The sequence below is a fragment of the Harpia harpyja genome, chromosome 14 (assembly GCF_026419915.1).
Source record: "Harpia harpyja isolate bHarHar1 chromosome 14, bHarHar1 primary haplotype, whole genome shotgun sequence".
In the NCBI taxonomy this organism is placed as follows: Eukaryota; Metazoa; Chordata; class Aves; order Accipitriformes; family Accipitridae; genus Harpia; species Harpia harpyja.
Window position 1 is genome coordinate 34,771,103 of NC_068953.1, and position 16,083 is coordinate 34,787,185.

The 16,083-nt window shown below is 35.7% G+C and overlaps 1 protein-coding gene across 7 annotated transcripts in view; it reads right to left on the reverse strand.

The window, feature by feature from the left end:
- VPS13C (vacuolar protein sorting 13 homolog C) overlaps nucleotides 1-16,083 on the reverse strand; it is a 104,046-nt gene that overhangs the window by 76,054 nt on the left and 11,909 nt on the right. For 6 of the 7 annotated variants that reach the window (XR_008238375.1, XM_052808904.1, XM_052808906.1 and 3 more), the window contains exons 7-18: nucleotides 14,952-15,017; nucleotides 13,016-13,125; nucleotides 12,106-12,165; nucleotides 11,435-11,494; nucleotides 10,591-10,671; nucleotides 6,433-6,490; nucleotides 5,978-6,105; nucleotides 4,989-5,095; nucleotides 4,135-4,306; nucleotides 3,614-3,676; nucleotides 2,274-2,409; nucleotides 1,592-1,686 (exon numbers count right to left, since the gene is read on the reverse strand). Coding sequence is in view for 6 of the 7 variants with exons in the window: in XM_052808904.1 (XP_052664864.1) it covers nucleotides 1,592-1,686; nucleotides 2,274-2,409; nucleotides 3,614-3,676; nucleotides 4,135-4,306; nucleotides 4,989-5,095; nucleotides 5,978-6,105; nucleotides 6,433-6,490; nucleotides 10,591-10,671; nucleotides 11,435-11,494; nucleotides 12,106-12,165; nucleotides 13,016-13,125; nucleotides 14,952-15,017 (1,136 nt within the window). In the remaining variant the exon portion in view is untranslated. The remainder of the gene's footprint in view (nucleotides 1-1,591; nucleotides 1,687-2,273; nucleotides 2,410-3,613; nucleotides 3,677-4,134; nucleotides 4,307-4,988; nucleotides 5,096-5,977; nucleotides 6,106-6,432; nucleotides 6,491-10,590; nucleotides 10,672-11,434; nucleotides 11,495-12,105; nucleotides 12,166-13,015; nucleotides 13,126-14,951; nucleotides 15,018-16,083) is intronic. The other variant, XM_052808907.1, reaches the window with a different exon arrangement.

The window sequence follows — 16,083 nt, forward strand, 5'->3', positions numbered from 1 at the left end:
ACTACATTTTAGAAGACATTGCATATATGCATTTTTTGTTCTTGATGCTGAATGTCATATCTCAACCTTGTCAAGAAAGGGTTTTGGCTTCCTGATACATGTACCATTTTATGACTGCGTCAATCAGCAACTTAAGAAGAATCAAATAATATTTCCTATCTGAATTTGAAGCCTGCACCTTTCTTCAGGGTACTGAGAGAGATTAAAGGACCTTTACACTTAATTTGTCCAAATTAAAAATGGAAGTTTTTCTACACAGGTAAGCAAGGAAAGCATGAAACAAAGAAAAAAAAATAAGCACAAGTACTGGGCACAGTTTGGGCTGTGTCTCCTCTTTGTTGCTAAGAGAAGCTTGCTGCTGCTCTGCTCTTTTCAATTTGACAGGAACACAAGTTCATACAACAGCACACAGGCCTCCATGTTGCCACTTAAACAACTCTGAACTTCCCTGTGTGAGGCACATGTAAGCTTATAATAATTAAATTTAACAAAAATATACAAGGTTGGAAAGTTGGGAGTGTTGTGTTGGGGAGCGGGGAGGCCTGTTGGGAGAAGAGACAACATCCTCCTTGAAAGAAATAGTCTAAATGTAAAAAGTACTTCTGTAAGTGATGAGCAACTTAAAGCAGAAGCACCAGTCATGTTAAGATTTAAAACCACAATGTGATAGCTCTCACAGAAAATAAGTATATTGAGAGAAACCTCACCATTTCACATTTTCTTAGTTGTCTACTTTCTAGCTTTCTTCCTATAAGCCCCCTCAAGAATACTATACCTGTAAAGTTTTATCTTTTATTCCTTTGCTTAACAAGCCAAAAAAATATGTCACAAAAATGTTTTTTTAATTTTAAATTGTCCTTTGTGTAGTAGAAAAAAGTACTACAGCTGAAATCTCCTGGTATTAATCATTAGGACAAACATTTTAATAGAAACATAACATGATCCCTCCAACAAAAGCAACCCGGAAAGTTATAAACATTGGGTCAAACAGGAAATAATCCCATGCTAATGTTCATCTTTACGTAAACAACAACTATTCAATTACCAGAATCAAACTGACTTTGGATTTGAAAAAAAAACCACCAACAACCCAAAAAACAAACCACCAAAACAAACCAAACAAAACCAAAAAACAAACAAAAACATAAAAAAGACCATACAGACTAATTTAGTTTTCACCACAACAGGTAGCAAGAAACAGATGCAATGAAAAAGCTAATATGGAATCTTTTTTCATTTACAGTTAGCTTTTTTTATTATCTTCCAAACTGCAAATGGGTACCTATTATCCAGTTTGTTACTTCTAAATCACTCCAGATTAGGGTTGTGCACAAGGCAGAAGACCACCACAGAAAACATTAGCCATCTTTGTGTTTTCTGAATGAATTTTTTTTTTTCAACTTCTCTGTACATTTCAGCATAGGTTTGACTTGCACTGACACACTTTCTACTGCTTATCTTAAGGCTAACATGCATCAGAAAGGGTTTTTTGGTTGGGGGGGGGGGGGGCAGGGACAGTGTTTGGGGGGTTTTGTGCGTTGTTCATTTTTGGGGGTTTTTTTCCAAACCATCCCTATAGGAAGTTGCTTACCTGCTTTGGTAAGGATACGTGATAGGAGCTGTCACTATATCCAATAGCAGTAAAAAGCTTAGCTTTCTCTTCTGGTGTCATTAGTTCATCAATAGCTAGAAACCAAAAACCCACAAAAACTTTCAGTTTAATTAGTAATGATAAGCATTTTTCCTCCCATTTATTTTCTACTGTACTTAAGTTCTGCTGACACATTTCTTTGATTCTTCATATTGCACTAAGTTCCATATTGTAAAATAATTTACACAGAAGCAGTCTTCGTACCTCACATTACATACATAGCACAGAAATCAATATAATTTATATTGGAAGAGTATCTGTAATTCCCAATGATGAAGATAGCTTTGAGGTGTACTACCAGAACAAATCTCTGGTCCAGACAGCAAATCACCAGAATACAGTATTCCAGTTGTCGCCTACTACACTACAGCTATAAGCTCCATACTCTTCTCCTTACCAAGGTTCTGAAATGCTTATAGCCATTTCAGAAGTGTGCCTCATTTGCCAGCTCAATATTCGTTAACAGTAATACTACAAAGATGGATCAATACTGCATTGCACTGTTTATGCCATACTCTCTCCTTCTGCATAGTAAGAAGCAAAACATACTATAACATTCTTCTTAATGTATATAAAAACTTAAAGTCTCTACAGAAGTTAGTGCATTCCAGCCTACACCTACTTTCAGGAACAGGTGATTCTTCATCTTCCTTTTTCCTAGACTCTCTTTTACCCCAGAAACCACCAAACCATCCTCCACTTCTTTTTTCTACTTCAGTGTTTTTCTTCTTCAGTAGTTTTTGTCCTGATCTTATTGTCTACAAACCAGACATTAAAATAAATAATTAATAGAATTACTATATATTTTGGTTTTCTGTAAATAATGCATGTATGTACGCATGTTGAACAGACATTTAACTGATGGACAGCAACACCACCCTGCGAGGGATTAAGAGCACTTTGACTCACCAGACAGAAGCAAAAAGAGGATCAGGGTTGGGGGGCTTGTGTGTGTGCGCGCACACAGGTGTGTGGAAAGAAGCATATGTTACTTCTACTTCGGACGGCCTTTTTCTACACATTTCACTAGCATTTAGACTACAAAAAGGCAGGAACCACATGAAAAGACAGTATTTAAGAGGATACAAGAAGCAATTATATTCCTTAAATCTAGTAGTAACAAACCTGAAGACTGATCCTGTACCACTACGTATATTTAAAACTTTTCATTTATACTCAGGCTTTCACTTTGCATTTTAAAAATCAAGGTCTGACCACAAATATCTCAAAAATAAGAAGCATTGTTATTATTTTTCCAGTCTTCATTTTACATACATTCTGGATGTGTAGACAAACACCGAGGCTACATTGGCATGACCAGTAATTATATGATACAACTACAGAGGTTAATATTCATGTTAGGAATATAGCTACCACTAGCATGCTCCTCTCAAGACAACTATTCTGAGCTTGCCCTCAGTATGCTAGGTGGTTTTGATCTTAACTGCAGATACAACACTTTTCATAATGTTATAACATGCAACTCCTTGTTAAGTGTCACAAATTATTTCCAAAATAAAATGCAGCTGGACACTTCATCTACCTTTTAACAGTTCTCTCAGAGTTGTCTTAATTAGATTGGCTGTCCCCTAAAAAGAGAGTATCTAAAGGTGTAGGTAGGATGGGAACAGCTGTACATGTTTGATCTTGAAGAGCTGCAGAACCAGTCTTGAAATAATAGAAGTCAAAGGAATAAAAGAACCATTAAATGATCACCCTTAGACAATTGCCTGAATGGTACAAAGTGGGTAGCAGTAATACTGTGCACACACACTGGTAGGTTTTTGGAACTGGTTTCCAGTTTGGAAATTCATTTACTCCTGTCCTGGAAGGATAGGAAACTTGCCTTCCCACCTCCCTAGCCTATCATACTCATCAGCACAAATTTTGTCAAGATACTTTCATGACAGAACCATCCTATTTGAAGTGTTAAAATATTGTTGAACAAAAATTATTTCTTACCTCAGCTTGTGCTTGCTGTCTTGCTAAGATTATATTGAAGACATCAAGCTTTCTTTCTAGGTCCTGTAAAAATGTATGATGAAATCATTTGCCTCAAACGCATTTAGGAAAGGCTCACCACTACAAATTCTCCACCAGCTCCTTCATATTTACCACTCTGATTTCTTTCTAGACCTATTCTTTTGTTTCAAAGGTATACCCCCACCCAGAAGTTCACTAGAAGATGAAACTTGATGTTAGGCAGTCTAATTTTTTTTTTTTTAAATGATTAATCTTGCACTTCATTAAATGCATCCAAGTTGCTTAATCCAGAATCAAAAAGGGTTTATTTAAATGGCACTTTACTAGTATTTTCTTTCTTTCCACAATGGATTACACTGAACTTCAGATTAAAATGGTATTTCCACAGAACTCTTGTGCTCTTATAAAACCACAAACCTTGAATACTGTCACGTATATTTAAAAGAATTATGTAATAGAGGGACCAAAACATACTTTCTGCAAAGAGAAAAAACACATACCTGAATTTGCCTCTGTGTTTCTTCTGACAGTTTACTCTGTGTCAGCTTGTTCTTGTACGTATTTTTGTAACTCTTCAGAAGCTGCCTATGCTGTTTTATGTTACTCCATGACCACATGCGAGTATATCTTTTGACGTGAACTTCAAGAACACTGTTACCTGCATATTTCCACCTACAATAATTCCACACTCGTGAGCAACTTTCCATTTTATTTGTGCATTACAACTTAAAAGTTGCAGAGGTAGTTTATTAATATGCAAACACTTTGTTTACCACTTGCCATTTGAGTAACTTTGTTTATAAAAATTTTAATGGTTTCAACATCACTTTTGAAAAATAGACTGAGAGTTTATATTTCATGCCTGAAGAACTATAAATCTGCATTCTGTATTGACTTCTGCATGTTTGCAAATTTGGGCTGTAAGAGCATTAAGTGCACTTAAACACTTTGATAATCAGCATCAGTTAGTACTTAGAAAAAGTCCACAAAAATGTGTATCAGCTCAAAACTTTAAAAATTACAGCTGACGTATATGTTTTGCTTGTAATACATTTGCTGATTTTTTTTTCTTTAGTCTTTCTAAAATTATATCCTAACTTCTAGAGAGAGCATCAGCATTTTGTTCAGAGATTTTGGGGCACCAGGGTTAGCTTTACAAGTCAGATTTTCATCACTTGGTTCTTTCACGTGTTCTTTTCTGCAAGCCTTTTCTACTTGGCTAAGCAAAGCTCTGTGAAAGTTATAATGATATATGTGATCTAGTTTTAAAGCTACATTTAACCACAAAGAAGAATGAAGAGACTGGAGAGGACTCCAGCATCTCTGAAAGAATGCACGAACATACACAGCTTACCATTGTCTGGCATTTTTATGGAGAGATACATTTGGCCTAAATCTTCTGTATGGTGCATTGCGAACCATGTAATCTATGGACTCCAGAAGGTCTATCATGCTGAGGTACTAAACACAGAAAAACAAGTTTCTTAGCAGAGGTTCAGATTTTTGTTGCATGCAGTCCTTAAAGTACATGTATACTATGGTCTTTAGTATTCCCCAAACTATACAGAAATTTAAGCCTATGCATTTTCATTAGTATGTAAAAGTGGACCAACTATAGCCATTGCTCTCAAAGGACACCACCGTATGAACTTCTTGTTTCCTTGACGAACAAAAACAATTTGTATTTCTGTTAGCCTGCTCAGCACAAAGTCTCAAGCTTTCTCAAACCAACCATATTGTCTTCATTTGTCAATACCCAGTTTCCCCAGTTTTAGAACTGCCTTTGCATTAGTTAACCTTATTGGTACTGTTCTGAACTCAGATTACACTCTGATATCAATAAGAGCTAAAAAGCTATCTAGCAAACTAACTGTAAATTATCACTGAATAAACAAAAACACTAACATTGCTGGGGAACTAGAAGAGCTCCTTGATAATTCAGTAGGCTTTGTTGCCAAAGCCAGTATACTCCATTCATTTCCACCCATGCTTGTACCTTGACATCTCTGCAGTTAATTGTTGGCTTGTAGTTTTGTAAGATAAGGGCTATTCATAAGAATGATTCCATTCTCCATGTGAAAGGAATGCTCTGAATACAGACCAGATGGTCCCCAGAGGGTCCACAGATAACAGGGTCAGAGTGTCAGGATCTAGCACCAGGAAGTGACTGTTACACAAAGGGAAAATGATCCTACACTTTTCCCACAGTTACTGCTAAACAGTTTAGACAGTCTACTTGCCTATAAGCAGAAAATTCCCAAAGAAGAATGTTTTCCAACAAAAAAATCCTACAGTTCATCACAAACTCTGAAATAGGCGATAATGGATACCAAGCCAACTTACCTGTGGCTTAGTGAATTCAATGACAATTCTCTGTACTTCTACATTACAATCAAGCTTGGGAGTTTTTAGTTCTACTTCTGCATATGGGTTGATATACAGTCTTGCAGAGGCCGATACTGGTCTAAAAACTTAAAAAATAAAAACATTGAGATTAATTTTATGTTTACAATTAAAAGTATGGGAAGCAATCTTAAAGTACTTATTTCCACTACCTGATATATCAACCACTTTGTACTGATGTGTATGCTCAAGACCCACAGAATCAGGATAAAATTCTTACCAAAAATTAAGATAGCCCAGCAGCAGTCAAAAAGCATACAAGCTCTAACATGTTCTGTTATGTTTAGTTTTTTGTAAAATAAAGTTAGTATGGGCATGCCTGCATAATCAGGTCAGGCTGTTGTATGATAACATGCTCAGAACAGTTTATATTCACTCATTTCTAGCTTACTTACTATACTGGTAGTCTTGAGGCTGGTTACCACTACAAGGAATTCCTCTTTTCAGCTGATCCTGTAAAGGAATACGATACTGTCTAGCAATTGCTGAAGGGCATTACTTGTTTACAGTCCTCTAAGCTTTGAGTAGACCAACTTAAGTTCACATGTATTTTGCAAGGGCCTCCTCCCCCTAAATGGGAAAGCTAATATAGCACAGGCACTTAAGAGTGAAGGGTTTAAATATACCAGATTAAAAAGAATTCTAAGTTTCTCATATCAAGTGGAAGGTTAGCACAGTTTTTATTCAACTTCTGTCTAAATCTTGCAAAAACAACTAATGTGTGTTAATTTAGAAACATATAGCTCATGTGTACACTCAAACACGTAGCATATTAGATCAAGCATTTGTTTTTAAACTCCTTGAAGGTACCAGGAGCATCTATTTACATTCTACCCTTCCTCATTTTTAGCACATAAGGAGGCCACTTGAGCCTTCTGGTATTCTGCAGGTATGAGAGGAATTGAAAACAGAAAGAAGTCGGGAAAATAACAGAACAGTCCAAGAGGCCTGAGAAATATCATGTAGAACAGAGTCTTAATTCAAAATTAGGTCTGTCTGATGCTGTAATTCTTAAGCAATTTATTGAGAATGCTATATTCATGCGCAAACATCTTATCTAGTTTCAGAATTGCAACGGCACAATCAGTTAAAGCAGGAGGCCTGCTTTTAGGAAGATGGACATATTGGCTATTACATGAAGGCAGATGAACTGCCTGTTCCCATTATATTTTATAAAGAGTATCAATGTTAAGACTTGTTTTTACAAGGAAAATATTTTGTAACCACAAATTTCCTCAAACTAATCCTTTTCCCTGTTCCTTATTTAAAAACTGGTTTGTATTTTATAAAAGGAACACTTTCTCATTAAAAATATTTGTATTTCAACCTATTTCCTGTCTGCTGATCTATATTAATAAAAGCTAAATTTCTATGAGATTAAGTATAAAACAGCTAATCTTACAACCAGCCATATACTCATGTTATTTAAATATGAAGACTGTTGTATGAAAGTAACAGATTGCCACAGATTACAAAGCTTATTCTTACTACAACATAGACCAATTGGCTACTACGATAAATCTGATTTCCTGATAATGCTGCTTAAAATTAAGACCGAAACAGCCTGTCTAGATGGAAGACCTAGCTTTCCAGGAAACAACCTACACTAAAAATTACATATAAAATGTATTCAGGTATTTAATACAGATAATGTTACTAAATAAGACATGTTATATGCTATTTGTTCAGTTCCTGTATTGGTTTATAAATTCTGAAGCAGAGAGGACTTAACAAGTGGAGAGAAGATTTACACAAGTAATATTATGCCCATGATGAATTCCATTCTTCCCCTGTGCTGCTTCAAATCTTTTCAGATGTGTTCTGAGCTTATTCCTGCTCTCACTCTCTTCCCCTTTTAGGCACAAGGACACAAAGACGACTAATCACAATTGACAAATTTAAACTAACAGAAGTCATCAAATGGCCAAAAGATTAAAAAAATCCAAATAATGGAGATGATGCCAGTATACAAAGTGATACTAGTATACAGCACCAAAATTGCTAAGGATTTCAAGAATGGAAAAACTGCAAGTGGTGAGATGCTTCAAGTTAACAGGTGGTCAAAATAATGGATACTATTTGCTACACTGGAATTGCTCTGCCTCAGCACTCAAAGAAACAGGCTTTGGAAACAGGCAACTGTTTCCTTTTACAGTCATGGAGGGCAAAATTCCCAGTTCTTTCAGAAAGAACCTGTTAAAAACTTGCTTGATGATGAAATAGAAAGTGGTACTTCCTGATACATAAAACTTAAGTTCAACAAAACCACACCAGCATCTTCATTTGCAGCTTAGTCAATAGTAAGTTGAAGTCAGTGCTGGAAGAACACATTTGAAGCACTAAGACTTTTGCTGCTGTCAATTCAAACTGTATATTGGTTTGTGTTTACATTTCACTTCAGACTGAGATACAACACAGAAAACATCCACAGACAGGTAATTCTGAAGACTCCACAGCTAAAGTAACTTAAAACTTATATTAAAAATACATAAGCATTTCTGCTGAACTAAAGAGGCAGAAGTGGAAGCACGCTGAGGAAATTTAGCTTTTTAGAAGAATAAAGCAAGAGACTAGACAGGAAGAGAAATAAACGTATTCATAATATTTTCTACATACAGTGAATTTACACCCCAATTCTGAGACAATAAACAGTGTGCTACAAGGGCAACCAGAACAAAAATAAAAGGACTTAGGTTTTAAGTTACACATAACAGTCAAGATTCAAAGAACACTAAACAACTGGCTGGTTTTGACCAGCCAGTCAACACTTCACAGGTTTGATTCAACCTTCCATGCTAGTACCAAGCTCACCAGGTTAAGCGCATATTTTGTTAAGGAAAGAATAAAACAAAAATAAAGATATCTGTAAGAGATGAGCACAAAAGAAAAAAAAAGGAAACAAGTGGTTGTACAAGGACACACAGAACATCTGTATAACCTTTATAAACATAATAGGTCAAAAATGTACCATTTTTACACAGAGATCACTTATTCACACCAGAAATAGAATGCAGATATACAGACAGCATACACTGCACATTTGACCTCCTCCACATTAAAACAAAATGATATTCAGACAAACTAACAACAGTAGACAGATGTCCGCTACTCCAAGCAAAGTGACTTGTTTTCATAATCTGTTCTAAAGTTTACTTTAAGAACCTAAGATATTCAATAATGTACTACCCAAAAGCTCACCAGAATAACTGTTTCTCATTACCTAAAAATGAGCTCTTTTAACAACATGAAACAGCCATCTGAAATAAACTTCTTAACAGTAATGGTGCTTTTGCAACTCAGAAGCCTTCAGCTGTCATACAGAAAGAGGATGTGTGCCCTCAGCCACAATTTATGTCTATATAACTGCCCTATTCATACTGCCAAAGTTCCCAGTTCCTCTTCTGGGAGAGTAAGACTTAAGAGGGTAACACACCAATGAAATGAAAGCAAAACAAGTACTTCAGGCACTAATAATATTACAAGTTGCAGTATTCCACTACTCATCTAGCTAGCAGCAACCCAAAACACAGCGTCCAGGAAGCCCACACACACAAATTTGAATTTATTCTTTCCCTGTAATTAACATTTTAAGATATCTGCCTCTCATTTTGTCTTGATTTACCCTCACTGCCCTTAAACTGGAGCACCATCATTTATTTCTCTAGTTTCTACACCACCTGAGTTAGCTTCACCAAGTTGGAAAAAAGTATTTCCAGCATCATCTTTTCCATACAGTCTACCTTAATTATGTTCCAACTGACCTCATTTTCAAAGTCTTCATTATTCAGTCCTACTTTGCATTCCACATTTAAAGCTGTGACCCTCTCCTGTCTGTCAAGCATAGCATACTCATTTACCCATACATATAACTTATTTTACTAAAGCTCTTCAAAATTTTGCCAAAGCTCCTCCCAATAATAATAAGGGTTGCTATCTTAAAGAACTACAACATTAGCCTCTCCTCAATTTTTTGTGTCTTTGTTTAGGTCTAACAATGGGTAACTACCTAAGCTTTGGTTTATTAAAAAGAAAAAAAAAATTATTTTTTTTTTTTATTTTTAAATCTGTTTTTTCTATCTGGCTTCACTCTATTGGTTAATTTCAGCCATGCAGCTTAGGTCATCTGGATAGAATGTGATATAAGTTCCTGTTCTGATAAAGATCTAATATTCTGAATTTTTATTAATTCTATACTTATTTACTATCTCAATATTGCCTTTTTCATTACAGTAGCTATGTAATAGCTCACATCGCCCAGATATTTAGCACAGTACTGGCTAAACCGCGTGAAGTCAAGATGAATATGCCAATAGAACATGATTTTACAGACACAGTTTCTGACCATTTCTAAAACCTATAGGGGTTAATAACATATGAAGTTCACAAAAAAAATATTAGCTATCAATGGTGCAATAGATTAACATATGACCCTGGTATCAGAATATAGTTGACCATAAGTGTGAGGAGTGGGGTGGAAATTAGTATAGTGTAGTTTTGAATACCACAACAGCTATAGAATATAGTACTGTTTAATGCATTTTCTTCTACATTACCAGTATTTGTTCACGGGAGCCATGATAATACATTTTGCTGTGTACGTTCCAATAAGCACTGAGGCCGTCCAGGCACAAAAGCTGCACAGCAAAGAAAACATTCAACAGATTTCATACTCAGTATTCAACCCATTCTATAAACTCAGCTTTCCATTTGTGAAAACAGAAAACAAGTGAAAACAGACTAGACAGCAAATCCACCATTAGCATTGAGACATATTTAATCTTATAATACTATTTTTGAAGTGAAAATTGAATTGCTAAAGAGCAAGTTCTTCTAGCACACAAGTTCATGCACACCTGTTAAATACAACTCTGGATTGCAGGGGGAAGGGTTCACAAAACCAACGTTCAGCCTAATAAAGAAGCCAGGACTATTAAACCCTTCTTATATCATTCCTATAATTTCTTAGATCTTTGCATACTCCTTTCAGCATGGGGTTAGGCGGCAGGGAGAACAGAGAGACCGCTTAGGTACCAGAATCCCAATTACATTAGACATACAAACTAGAGTAGGAAACGGCAATTTGACAACGTATTTGAAATCATAGTTACCATGCAGACTTGCCATATAATGCATTTAATGAGGCGATGAGTGTTTGCATTTAAGGGAAGTTATTTAAACCATAGAATTGAAAGTTATGCCTTATATAAAGCCAGTTATTTGTGCTCTACTTCTGTTTAAACACACAGCAAAATTAAGAAAAACAGAAAAATTTGCAAAGCAAATTATTTTTCCAATTTTTTAGAACCCCAGATTACTCCTCTCCAAGATCAGTTCCCCTCTTCACTTGTCTAGGAAAAAAAAAAAAACAAACAAACAAACCACACCACTACACATTACCTTGTATATTATTTTTGCAGCTTCATTCAGAATAGAAGGTGTCCAGTTCTCATTTGTTGTCTAAAAGTTCAAAGCAATAAAAATCATTCTGTGCATCTTATTTAACACATTTGCAGTTTTATCCTATACTTTCAAGCACAGAATGCATCATTTTGGTACTACGTGATTACAGAAGCCAGTTTCTCTAGATGCATACACACAAGTCAAAATCCAATACAAAATTTGTCAGTTTGTTTTGATTTTCAACTCCTTATCCTACCCATAAAATCCTTAACATCTAAGGAAAACAAGGGTTAGCTGAAATTTTCTCCCCCAGTTTCTCAAAAGGCCTGGCAAAATACCACATTCTTTATCATCATGATGTAATGTTTGCCCTAATTTAATTATTAGGCCTGGAAATAACCTGCCCGATGAAAGTAAATATATTCAGTTTTAAAGATCACTTGGATCTTAAGAACAAATCACTAGTCTCAGAAAGTGTGACATGCCTCAACCATCTTCCCTTTTGCTTGCACAAACTTCAAGTACTATTTACATGAATGAAAGATTGTCTTTGCTTCCAGCTGTATGCATACTTTCATTATATCATCTTAATACATTACTTTTACTTTCTGGTACTCCAAAGACAAGTAAATCAAAAACATAAGAACATGCATGCACACACACATTACCAGTAAACTAAGCTCGCCCAATGTCATTCCCAAGGAAATCGGACACTGTGGATCCGTGATCTACAAAAACAGAAAAAATAACAACTCTTTATTTCTCTTGCTGCAAACAGAAATGTATCATTTAATTGAAGTCGACTGAAATCCTGAGCTGTTTTGAGCATCTTTGCTTAATTTTTCTAGCTGAAGCATTCTTGGAACCCCCTAAGTTGGGCCAAAACTAACATGGCTGTAGCATAAAGATTTAGGACTTCAATTCAAGCTGAAAATTTCCTTTTGGCTTCTAAAATCCCCATACAGGAAAGAACTAAGAACTACAGAGCACCACATCTCAGTCAGCTTTATCATTCTGTGACTTCCATTCCTCACACCTTTTTAAATTTAGTGTCTCTGAAAAGTTCCAAAATAGGTTTGAGAAATACTCTATATCCAATGCTTTGCTTTTACATTCAATTATCTCATCACAAACCGCTTCATCATTTTCCTAAAGGAAGTGGGCTAGAGTAATAGCAGTTTCGTTCGTATAAACATTCTCATTTATCAATTAAGTGTTCTCAAGTATTCACCTTCTGACTTATCTGGAACTCCAGCAGTTTCTGCCATACTGGACTTTACCCAGGACACTGAAAAATCCTGTACATCAACTACACACACTAACATCTGACGAACAGCCACCATCCACATTTAGTGAGCAAGGCACCACTGGACAAGGCAAAAAAGAGAACAGCTATTTCACATACCAAAAATATTTCTGGCTTTCAGTGATATCTGTGGTACTTTATTTGAAGTGGTGCAAAAGAAACCACAGCAACTTTTTCAGGGTGCCAGATAACAGTTTCTCTCTGTGGACTAGACAATCATGACTGCACTGGAGTCCAATTTAAAATGAGGAGAATATGCTCCCGATACTTACATCATCTTCATATTTAACGTGAATGCCTGTGATTTTGACTTGCACATTTTTTATAACTTGAGTTGCAAGCTTTTCTAAGAAAGTATCTTTCTTCTCCTCCTTTGGTTTGTCTAAAACAATAATTTTTAAAAGACAGCATTCAGTGTAGTAACTGCATCTTGAGTTTAACCACACCAACAGCTATACTAATGTAAATTTAATGTTTACTCTAACATCAATACTTAACATTTAAGTTTTCACTTGTTTAGATTACATATCTGCATTTTTCCTTTTCTGTACATCCATATTCTGAAGATGTGATGTCTAAGTTTCAGCCAAAACAGTTTAGCTTACAGCAAGTTCTTGTTTAATATACCTCTCCCCACTCCTTCCAAGGTAAAAGGTTCTCTTTAGAGTCTCTCAGCAGTTAACTGGGGGTTTCAACAAGCAAATAAGTAAGACTGTGTAATTTAGCACAAAATACCCTTGAATAACCAGTGTGATACTTGCACAACAAGAGACCGGTCCATTAGAGCCCTTCATACAACACTGCCTGAGAAAGTTAAAAAGCTGGCATACCATAAGCAAAACCAAACAGTTACTCTGAAATATTCCATTTCTTCCATACTGGACTTATACTGTGACCATTTAAGCTAGGTCCATATCAGATGTTGCTATACCACATAGTGATACTTATGCGGAACAAGACAGGGTAGCAGAAGTTCCATACCCACAGAAGTTCAGCATTCCACCCAAGACAAATGTACGCATGCCAAGGCAAGGGGTGGGAATATTTACAATCCCTGATTACTTAATGATGTAACTCTAAAAGTATTACCTCAGGCTGAGCATCTTAACATTTTGCCTAAAATATGGCTAGGTGAGCTGCTTGTTCTCTAGCTATCTTTCCAGACTACCTTGTCTTGTTCAGTATCCACCTTACAAAGTGGCTGTCCCAGCGAATGGCACTAATCAGCCTACCAAGCTTGCACATTTTTGTTGGAAATGCTACGCACGGCTCAAGCTGAAGAAACAGTCATGGCTATCCAAGTCGAGAGAAGTAAGCACTACAGGTTTTGACTAAGTTTAGGGTTGCGCTTTGAGTTTGACTTCTCTGCTTGCTTTAACTGTTTGTATCTTTTTAAATATGCAATGCACACTGAACACCACAGATACATAACTTTATACATCTTGCTATAAAAATTAGGAGTATTTTTTTTTTAAGCTCTGAGAGGTTCAGGAGATTCCTTTAAAAACAAAAAGACTTCGCTATTGAATGTGATATAACACTATTTTAGTCAAAAGAGCATTTGATTTTAAGTAAAAAAAAAAATCAGTCAGGAACTCGGAAGAAACCAAAACGTTATACCTCTTTTACATGCAACTCACATTTCCTCCTATTAATCGTTTCTTCACAACTCCCACTCCCTATTAACAGAATCCAACACAATACTGATAAAGAAAAAAAAAAGGGGCAGAAGTGCTTATCGAAGCTTCATGACCTTAATGGGTTGCCTGCTTGCACTTCAAAGTTTTTCCAGCCAGATGCAGCTACCAGCAGCAATAAAAGTTTGATACCTTACAAAGTTTATCTAGGGTCCCCACAAAGTTTTTACTCCACTTACAAGTCTATGCTGCAGCTTCCTCCAAGACCAAATACGTAACAATACAACCACATGGGATATGGCGACCCATTCTTAGTCACATGCTAATACTGAAAACCTGCATGATTTGGTACTTAAGGACAATGATTATCTTCTTGGGGAAAAAAACATCAACTTATTGGATCCAGAGAATGGATAAAAAGCAAAAAAGAGCTCTCTCCAATTTACATCCTCTCTTTCAAACAGGAGAAGAAAGGTATCAGTGGATGTATATCCATGACTAAGAAAAACTAATCCAAACAGAAACCAAAAAAAAGTCTTTTAAAAAGTTAAGAACCATAATTTTTACCCACCTTTTGAGTGATCATGACCTTTAAAGGGTCTCTTAAAATGCTTTTTATACTTTTTACGCTTACGTCCTTTTTCAGTGCAAGCAATTTTTTGGGAAAAGGATAAAATTCAAGTCAGTAAAGCAGAAATGTAAGAAAGCATAAGAAAAGATGAAAGTAAGTTTAGCTTGTCTTAAAGCAGAATGTCTTAGTAAGGTCTCAGTAAAAGCTTTTAAAGAATTTCAGATCTGTTAAGGAAGCATTCAGCTACTTCTCATAGCACAGAGCCTTATTTTTCATCATTTATGTATACCTAAATTCACTTAAGCCCAAGTCGACTAAGCAGCCAGTAAAAATTTTAGATTAAGTATCCAAATTTCTGCTAAATCAATTGTCCTGCCAATTGTAAGGTCAAGGCATTTAACTGAGCTTTCATATATTCCTTATGCAACATCTCAAGAGTTCAAGGAATTACAAATAATCACCAGGCTTCTCAGCAAATACTTACCCAGACTTCTTTACAAGTGCACTGTATAACATAATTCCAGATCACTTATGTACAAAAGGGAGCTAAAAACAGAGCCATGATTGCTTATTAGAAACCCTGATGAATAAGTTTTTCTGTAATCCAAGTGTTTGGTTTTTATTTAATGACCTCAGGCAAAGGTGTAATTGTCATAACTGAACAGTTAATAATACACACACATGGGGAAAAAAAAGTATGGAAGTTTAAATCCAGAAGAGGCTTCTACAATACAAGAGCGTAACTTCCACGTTAAGATATTTGATATGTACATGGAAATCCAAAGAGCACTTTTCAATATGATTCTCAAGCTAATCAACAGTATGGTATGAAAGTGATCTGAAAGAATGATACCAGTAACTGCAAAAAAGGCATACAAAAATGATGACTCTTTAAAAGCTTTATATGAAATTAAATTTTACTATTTACACACAAATTATGACCCACACAATCACAACCATTTCATTAATAAAATTAATGCTCATATATTTCCATATTTCTATGGCAAGTTGCATTATTTCCTTCCCCTCTCTGGCCACACAGGGGAAAAGAACTTAGCAATAGGGCTGCCTATGCTTAACTTTAAGAAGCTGTAGCATGAGAAGTGTGTATCCCACTAAAGCAAGAAGGAAG